The sequence below is a fragment of the Callospermophilus lateralis genome, chromosome 17, assembly GCF_048772815.1.
Source record: "Callospermophilus lateralis isolate mCalLat2 chromosome 17, mCalLat2.hap1, whole genome shotgun sequence".
Lineage (NCBI taxonomy): Eukaryota > Metazoa > Chordata > Mammalia > Rodentia > Sciuridae > Callospermophilus > Callospermophilus lateralis.
Window position 1 is genome coordinate 727196 of NC_135321.1, and position 9396 is coordinate 736591.

Below are 9396 nucleotides of genomic sequence, written 5' to 3' on the forward strand. Positions count from 1 at the left end.
GCCCGGATGCAGAGAGGCCGCCCTGCAGATGCCAAGGGGGACAGCGCTCTCACCAGCCTGCCCTCGGGCCAGCTATGCCAAAGCACGCATGGTGCTGTGTGGGGCTGCCTGCAGAGCCAGGACCCAAGTCCCCCGGGCACCACCAGGCCACCTCTTGGCTCCTTCCGTCCCGCCCTCAGTTTCCCAGACCTGCCAAGGCAGTGGGAGTGAAGAGGAACGGGCCTCTCCCCTAGAGACTGGTTGGCATCAGCACCCACTCCCAGACCCCCGGAGAAGGCGGACAAACGCAGGACCCTGGGAGCTAGAGGGGGCTTCCCATGGGCATTAAAGCCCACCCCACAGAGACTGTATTAGAGACAGGGCTGTTCGTTGGAGGAGTGCCGATGGCTGTCCTGCAGGTGGCCCTTGTCTCCCATCTAGCAGCACAGAGAGGACACACTGCTGTCCTCAGGAATCTGCCCGCGAGGGCGCAGTGGCATCCTGTCTAGGACCCCATGGCTCCAGGGCTGAGTGTCACAAGCCCTGTTTAAGCCCCAGGCTTGGAATGAGTGACAAGGTGGCCGAAGCCTGCCTGTGTGTGCTGTGCACAGGAAGGCACTGTCCCCTCGAGTCCCCCTTAGTCCCCTTGCTGTACGCCCACATTTCAAGTGACCATGAGTGTCTCAGCTGGGTTTTCCCACCACAGACGTTCTGTGGTACAGAACCAACAGGGCCATTCAAAGGCCAAGCCCCGGAAGACAAGAGCAGACTGCTCCGCTTGGCTGCAAGACATAAACAGTGACTGACACACAAGGTCACACTCCCGGGTCCGGGTTCCATCTGCAGCCCAGGTGTCGGCGCTCCCAGGCAGGCTGCTGCACAGGGCCTGGGTTCCGCGGTGCCCAGTTCGTCTCTCCTCCGCGGGGAACATGACTGCTCTTCCCCGCGGAGGCGGCTCCCAGGGTGTGGAGGAAGGTCCAGCTCTGGGGTCATGGGGAGGTTCATGTCCCAGCTGTGCACACACAAGCCTATGGCTGAACTCCCTGGTCTGCCCGATCCTGCCCAGGCCTAGCAGCAGAGAGGGCTCAGAGATTCGCCACATCACCAAGTGTCAGTCGAGGTGAGGGAGCCAGGCCCAGCCCAGGCCCAGAATGAGGGGCAGGTTTTGTGGTGTGTGGGTGCCAGCCCATGGCCACAGGTGTGGAAGAGCTGCTGCCAATCAAACAGCGATCTGACAATTCCTAGTTAGACCCACGGCAGAGGATGGTCGGAGCAGACCACACCAGCCAAAATACACAGGCTCGGCCTCGCCCAGGAATTGGAGAGCTGCACCCTGCTCCCGGACGTGACGCGCCCTCCCAGGGGCTGGCTTCCAGGCAGCGTGGGCCCAGAGCCTGAGACGGGGCCGAGGACAAGGATCGGCAGGCGGCCTGGCTCTGCTGGCCACCTGGGACCTGTCTGGGAGGCAGGCTGCCGTCTGGGCGTGGGGTGGCAGGTGGAGACCCCTGCCCACCCTCCCTCCCTGGGAGCCCACCCTGCTCGGGAGTCTGGCTGGCACTGGCTCACCCTGCTGGCATTTGGTGGTCCGCATCCCCACCCTTCACTCGGGGCCGGCTCTGCCAGGGCTCCTGCCAGCTCCCTCCCCCGGGTCCTCAGCTCTCCGGGGGCAGTTCTCCGCCCTCAGGCATCTCCCGGTCTAGAATGCAAGGTGCCAGCGGGTGTGCGAGCAGTCACCGTCACTGCGTGCTGCTGGGCAGGCTGCGCAGGCCATGGAGGCTCAGCTTCCAAGGGCTGAGCTGGCTCAGCAAGAATGTTCCGGAGTGTCCGCAGGACCAGCCCACTGCTGAGCGTGGTGGCCCCAGAGCACACGGCTGACCCCAAGGCCTTTGGGAGTCGAGGGCACCATCACCCACAGGGCCTGGAGCTGGGGGCAGCTGCCCTTGGGGATGCCTCCTGGGGACGGTTTTCCGCTTTCAGAGGACAATGCTGGGACACCTGGGTTCCCAGGATCAACACTCCTGGGCACGTGGTCACACACTGCCCAGGAGACGGGGATTGTGGGCAGAGGGCCCGTGTCACTTATCAATGAAGGGAGGCCCCAGCTTCCAGCCGGGCCCGATGACATGTCCTCTACAACCTCTGGGTCCCTCACAGAGGAGTGGCCATGCTGACACAAGAATGGCCACGGGTTCTGGTGCCTGCACTTTCATCTGCGGCACTGGCACTAGGCGGATGGGAGGGCATCCCAGGGCTGCCTGGGGAGCCTCTGCCCCGAGGAGTCCTGGGAGCAGCCAGGTCAGCACAGAAAGGCCCTGACGTTCTGGACAGATGGTCTGTCTCCAAAGCTTGACAAGTGGGCTCCAGGCCTGGAGGCCATGGGGCTGACTGTTGAGCAAAGAGGCAGCTGTCACCTGGGAGTCACAGAGCACATGGCTTTGTCTCAGAGAAGAGGCTGGGTAACAAGGGTCTGGAGGCCCAGTCCAGCAGGTCTGGGGAGGGCCTGGCTTGATCCCCACATGCATGACCCAACTAGTGCCCAGTGGCTGCCCAGCTGTGAAAGCTTCTGATGCCAGGAAGGCATTTGTGTGGATGTTGGAGTATCTGCAGGCAAGCCACCGTCCAGGATGGAGGTCACTCACTCCAGGCCCAGGTCAGGGCGAGAAGCCAGGGGCTGTGTCTGGCACCAAGGGTCCAAGGTGCCTGGCAGTGCACAGACTGAGAGGCGGCCACGGGGCAGTGAAGGTCTCCCTTCCTCCCAGGGGAGCTGAACGAGTATTGGAAGTCACAAGCGTCTACCCTGATTTCATGCGGAGGACTCGTCTGGGTCGGACTCACTTGCAGTGGACTTGGGAGACACAGGGGAAAGCGCAGTGGAAAGGTGAGACCAGACGGCTCTGAAGGGACGTGGGGCTGAGAGGGTGTGTGGTGGACGTCTGCCTGCTAGGCACTGCCCTGCCAGCTTTGCCCACACCCGATCCCTCTCCACAGTGGCCAGGGCCCAGCACGTCACAGGCTGAGCCCCCCAGCCCGGTCTTCATCACCCCCATGAAGCAGGTGGGCTCAGCCAGCCCCCTGACTCGGCCAACTGCCGTCTGGGTGGCCCTGGCAAGCACGAGCCCCGGAACTGGCGCTGGGCAGCTGGTGGGCAGCAGCGGGTGTACGTGACAGCTCGAGGCCCCAGTGGCCCTCACTGGGGGAGCAGAAAGGCTGTAGAACCTGGCTGCGTAGCCCACCCCAGCCACCCTGCCGACACCCCCGGCACTGTCATTTCTGATTGAATAAGGCAGATAAGAAACCCAGGAAATGGATCTCTTCTCCCCCCAGGCAGAGCCAACTCTGGCCTGAGGTCCCCTTGCATGACCAGAGGCTTGTCAGTGACCATGAAGGTCAGGAATGGGGCTCAATTCTCCAGTGCGCTCAGGTCCACCCCCCACAGGGAGGGCGGGAACCTGGGTGGGGAGGAGCCTGAGGTCCAGAGCCTTCTCCCCTGGCGGCTGCACCGACTGGCTCTTCTGTCCTGGCGTCTCTCTGCCCCACAGTCACAGGCGTGCCCAGTCGCCAGGTGGCCCTGTGAAGGGCTGCCTGTTTCCTGGAGTTCTGGCCACACAGAGGCCCCTGACAGAGGCAGAGGGCAGGGCCCAGGGGCAGGCGCTCTGGGGCTGAGGTGGGCGCCTGGCTGCACGTGGGAGCCCAGGTGGAGGGGCTGTCCCTTGCGGCACTTTCCGGCAAACAAGTACCACGCTTTCAGGTGGGAGGAACAGTCTCAAAGATCCAAGATGCTGCTATTTATTTCTCATTTTAAACAAGTACTCTGCCCCTGGACCATGGGCAGGGCACTCCAGCGGGAGCCAGGGCCATGTGGGTGCCCATGTGGGAGCCACCAGAGATGTCCCTCTGCCTTGAGATTGCAGGTCTGGTGTCCTCTCTGCTTCCGACTGGCGAGTTGGAACAGCAGCACAGACCCATGGCCACTCCTGCCCGTCCATCCTGTGGGTCGTCCTGGCAATCACAACTGGACAGAAGGAGCGCACTTTCCTTTCAGCCACACAGAAGCAGTGACGTTGGAGGACCTGGGAAGCCGCTTCGTGCCCACGCGAGCTCGCAGCCCTCTCCGGCTGCGCCCGTGTTTTGCCACCTGCGCTCAATGGCCATCTCAGGGAGGCCTGGGGCTGAGGGCAGGGACTCCAGCCAGCTGGGCACATTCCCCTCCTGGCGTCTCACATTGGGTGGAACCCCCCCGCTACACGCTGGCCCCACAGAGGGCGAGGGGCCGGCTGTCCTTCCGGGCCCACCGCAGATGGCAGCGGCTCAAGTCAAGAGACCGGCAAGGCCAGCAGCTGTGCAGGCGGGTGAAGAGCTGCTGGGCTTTCCTCTGCTGCAGAGAAGACGTCGGCTCGAATCGAGCAGAAGCTGGTGGCCACGGCTGCCCCGTCCTCCCCAAAGGACACAGCTCACTCTACCACCCTCTCCACAGGGACACAGCTGTCCATCAGGGCTCATGGAGAGTGGGGGAGACAGGCGGTGTCTGACGCAGCCCGGAGGGCACACGCACGTGTCCTGACCTCAAAGGGAAACTGGAGATGCACTCCATGTTTGTCCACACACTGCGTGGGGACAAACCTCACGGGGTGTGAAGGGACTTGTGTCCGTGTCTCACACCCCTCCACAGCACGCTCTGTGGCTGTAGGAAGAACTGCCTGTTAGCAGAGACTAGGAGAGCAGTGGACGTGAGGCCCGTGGGGACCAGACAGCATCAGCAGCAGAGGGTCAGGACCAAGCGCCTCCGGGTCAGTGGGCACCTCCAAGTTAAAGCCTCGACTGCCTGCGGCAGAGCCTCCTCCTGCGCAGGATGAGCCTCGAGTTTGCAGCTGCCAGTGTGGCAGAGCACGAGCAGCCCTAGCCTAACACCCGGCTGGGACCCCAGCACCAGTGCCAGGGCAAGGCCACCCTCCAAGGCCCCCGCTCAGCCCCACAGTGGCTGGAGGCCTGAGACGGTAGACAGGACGCTGGACACAGGGGCTCCAGTTCTCCATCTGCTAGTTTATTAGTTCAAGAAGCACAGTGACAGCCAGCCACGCCAGGCACTGGGCGCTGCTGGGGACCGAGGCTCTCTAAAGTGGCTGAGTCTGACGGTGCGGGAACATGACAGAGCCCCTGAGACCAGGCTGGGGCCACAGGCTACCTGGGGGCTCCACAGTATGGGAGGCAAATGTCCAGGAGAGTAGGGCGGAGGATGCTGAAGAGGGGCCTGGGGACAGGCCGTGGGCAGGGCAGGCCACGGCAGGAGGCCTGTGGGATGTCGGCGTGGAGCGTGAGAGGCGGAGCAGGGGCACATGGGTGGGGCCTTGGCCGGCTGAGCTGGGGCAGCCCACGCTGTGAGGTTCGGCTGTGGAGCTCCCGGGCCTCCGTGGGGGCTCGCACTGTGCCCCGGGCCTGTGCTGCAGGAGGGCCTCTCTGCTCCAACAGCTCCTGCAGCACCCGCAGCAGGAGGGGAACAGGCAAGCTTGTTCTACGCTGCCACTGTTGTCTATTCTCCTGGTGAGGCCCATATTTTCCTTAAAATATTCAGTTTTTGGTCAACCATGCCTGAAGTTTAATTAGGACACAATCACTACACTTTCACAGAAAGACTGCTTTCTGTTGCATGCTCTATCATGCGTTGCCCAGATGTGTGAAGTGGGGCGGAGGAGCCGCCGCCAAGGTGGAGGTCAGCACAGACCTGCAGCACCGTGCTCCTGCCTGAACACGCAACCACACGTCACCAAGCCCAAGCGGCACTTCTGGGACTGGCATGTGAATGCCACCAGATTAGTACCAACTGGGACATTCTGGGCCTCTCACATTTAGAGGGAACTGAAACCTTCAAAGTAATCTGGATCTTACTAAGATCACAATGTGGCTGCATTTGCAGATAGTTTCTAGCATACAACTCCCTCTGAAATCATACGAATCTCCAAGGCTTTTCTTTTAAAAAGCAACAATATGAAAAGATGTTTGACGTAGCTGAGTTTACCCCAAAATACGGTACACCTGAGGATGGGTTTGTGCTCACCCAGGCAGCCCGAGCAGTGACTTGGGCCACACAGGAAGTCCCAGGCTACCGTGGGTCACTCCTTTCTTGTCTACTAGTTTAGGGAGTGAGGTGACAAACAGTGGTTTGTTTTTAGTTTTTTTTTTTTTTTGCTAAGATAGCACCCTAAGATGTCGAGAAGAGAAGCTGATTTGGGGAGGAAAGGAGCAGTCCCCACGTGCATGAAGGGACAGTCAGACTGGGCAGAGGCACCAACTGGAGCACAGGACCGCTTAGCTCCCTGCAGCTGCCTCGCATGCTGGCCTTGTGTGGAGCAGAGGGTTTGTTTCTGAAGCTCCCTGCCAAGTGGCTGCACCTCTCTGCTGTCCCCCCCTATGGATCTGAGGATGTGCATCCCCAAGACCAGCTCAGCCTCTGAGTGCCAAAGAGCCCTGCCTTCCCGTTGTGTGTTCCAAGAGGTATGCAAAATGAGCAGCAGTATCCCAGAATGCGCCAGCTCTCCTGGCTTCTGCAGGGACAGTGACTTGTCCTGCTAACAGACACACATGGCCGACCATGTCCACACAGCCCACGTCTCCACAGCAACATCCTCTCACAGCGTCTTTTAGAAAAAGCACCCCCTCTGCTCATGCTCGGCACTTAAGGTCAGAAAGGCAGCGTTACCGTGGGCAGGAAGATAGGTGAAGTGCTGGTACTGGCTTCGCTTCCTCTTCCCGTTGCAGACGTAGAAACTGACTTGGACGGGGCTGCTTATTCTCTGGTTGCGGAAAGGTGGAATCTCCACCACCAGCGAGTTCTAGCGAGAACATGGCAAAGAGGAAGCAGATCATCAGACCCTCACGTAGAGAGGCATCGCCCCAAACCGCCCTGCGGCTCCTGGGCCGACTGAGACTCCAGCTCGAGTCCTACAAACGGTTTCTGGCAGACAACCACCCCTCTGCCCAGAGAGCCTCAGTCGCGGCGGCCTCTGCACACACGGCCTGTGTGTTAGAGCAAACCGGAGGAGGCTGACCTCGCTCACCAGAGGAGGCTGACTTCCTGGAGGTCTAGAACCTGGGTGATCCTGGTGGAACTGGGCCCCTAGCCCAAGAGTGAGACCCGCAGGGTGTGTGGTGAGCACCTGCCAAGGACAGAGGCTGCTGCTGGGTGGCGAGGGGGCTTCAGCAGACCCTCCGGCTGTGCTGGCCCTCACACTCAGGGTCAGTGGCCTTCAGACGAGATCGCCACCATCTGTCAACTGGCGGGAGTCACCTTTCCTCCTGTGGTACAGCCCCTGCCATGTGACAAGTGAAGCAGGGAAGGGGCTGCTGGCTGGGGCCGCCATCTTGGGGACAGCTCGCCCAAGCTAAAGGGCACAGAGTGGCATGCAGCCCAGGGACAGGTCGGAGCACAGGGCAGTTTGGTGATCTGGGCTTTAGTTTTTTGTTCTTAAATAAACATCCACAACCTTTTCACAGAAATGGAGCTCCTCCAAGGGCAGGTCTGGGAAGCGGCCGTGGGTGGGCTCTGGGTGGGCTCTGGGTGGGGCACTGGGTGGGGCGAGCAGCCGGCCCAGTCCCAGCCTGAGGGGGCTGCAGAAGCTCCAGGTGCCCAGGAGGCCGGGTCTGCAGGGCCACGCCAGGCCTCGTTCTGTGTCTCATCATGTGGTCTAGGTTAAGGGGACAGGTCAAGGAAGCCCACTGCATCACTTCTCGTGTGAAAGTAATTGTAGGAAATCAGTTGTCACAAGGTTGATTGAGTCGTGTTAATAAGTCGTGAACGTCAGGACGGGCTGCTGGTCCAGCCCTCCTGTTACAGAGGAGCAACTCAAGCACCATGCCGGCTTGGACTCTCTGACGGCAGGATGTCCCCGCCTGGCCTCAGCCCCGGGCCCACACTGGCTCCAAGCGGACTGTGGCGGTTGCTTTATGAACTTCATCCATTTGGGGGAAGCAAGAGGTGTGTGGTTCTGCTCTGCCTGGGCACTCTGTCCCCTCATCGAGGACCACCTGGGAGAGACAGAGCCACCTGAAGAGGCAGAGGGTGGAGCCGGGGCATGTGCTTGGGCCCGGGCCTCCTGGTCGGGCCTCCTGGTGGAGGAGGTGCTGCTCTCGGTCCCAGCACCCAGTTTGTACAAGGAGGGCTTGGGGAAGAGAGGCTGCACACAGCTGGTGCTCAGCCGCAGTGGCCGCCTGTCCACGGTGGGAGGAGCACACCCTCAGAGGACAAGAACGACCAGAAGAGACAAGAAGGAAACTCCCTACACAGGCCACAGCGGGCAGGAGGCAGGGCTGGGCCGTCCTGGGTGGCACAGCTGCAGCTCACCCCTCGACAGACAGGCCCTCAACAATGACGGAAACGGCACAGCACCCCTAGTGGTCTGCTCTGGAAAGGCGGGCTCTGTTGAGAGTGGTGCTCAGCAGTGCACAGGAACCAGCTCGAGCTGGGTACACAGCACACACAGGTGTGCGCAGCCTGCCCCCTTGGCTCCTCCTCAGGAGCTCCTCAGGTGGCCCATGAGTGGACACTGGCTCCAAAGGGCGCCTGCATCCCCAGGACCAGGCTCCACCCTGTGCCAAGGAGGACCTTCCCTTTGCAACCCAGGAAAGGTTCCCGGGGGTGATCAGCACCAGGAAGGGGTTCATGACTTGCAGTGGAGACCATCATTCTGACACAGTGACCTGTAAGCTGGGCCCACACACATGGGCAGCCAGGGCACCTCGCCAGGACGAGGTCTGCCAGGCACACCACCCAAGTGTCCCTGTTCAGTGACATCAGCTGTCCAGTGTCCAGAGACAGCCCACGAGGACAAAGCCCTTCACCTAATGACATTTCTGAATAATCTGATGTCCATTTACACACTAGGGAGGCAGGCAAAGCCCACCCGGCCCCCTGGCATGGAAAAGCCATCAGGCACTGCAGCGCCAGGGCAGTGAGCTATAGAGCTTGGGAGGCCTTTGGACATCTTCCAATTCTGCTTGCTGGGCCTGATGTGTTTCAAATTCCCCTAGGACTCAGCAGAACACACTGTTCACTGGCAGGTGCTGATGAACTGCGTGAAAACTCATTTTCAACATCAGTGGTCTACACGCCAGCTAAGACCAGACCTCCCTGATGCCCACTTTACAGGAAGAGGTGCAGGTTGAAGGCAGAGGGCTGGGGGTGCCACACCAGCATCAAGCTGGAGGGTGGCCTCAACTGCAGACCAAAGCCAGCCCCAAGACGCACCTCGGAGAAGCAGTAACCGCTCACGGGCAACTGCCTTGTGCACGCGGCCCACAGTGAAGAGGGGGGTGTGGGCAGATGACACGTGTTGCCGCAGGTTGGAAATGGACTGGTGACATCAGCCACAGACCACACCACGCACTGACCACAGCTGTGGCACGTGCATCTTCACTGGCCTGTCT

General features: G+C 61.0%; 1 protein-coding gene across 1 annotated transcript in view; it reads right to left on the reverse strand.

The window, feature by feature from the left end:
* Nfatc1 (nuclear factor of activated T cells 1) overlaps window positions 1-9396 on the reverse strand; it is a 97839-nt gene that overhangs the window by 34934 nt on the left and 53509 nt on the right. Inside the window, exon 10 of the mRNA XM_077105592.1 lies at window positions 6674-6806. Coding sequence (XP_076961707.1) covers window positions 6674-6806 — 133 coding nt within the window. The remainder of the gene's footprint in view (window positions 1-6673; window positions 6807-9396) is intronic.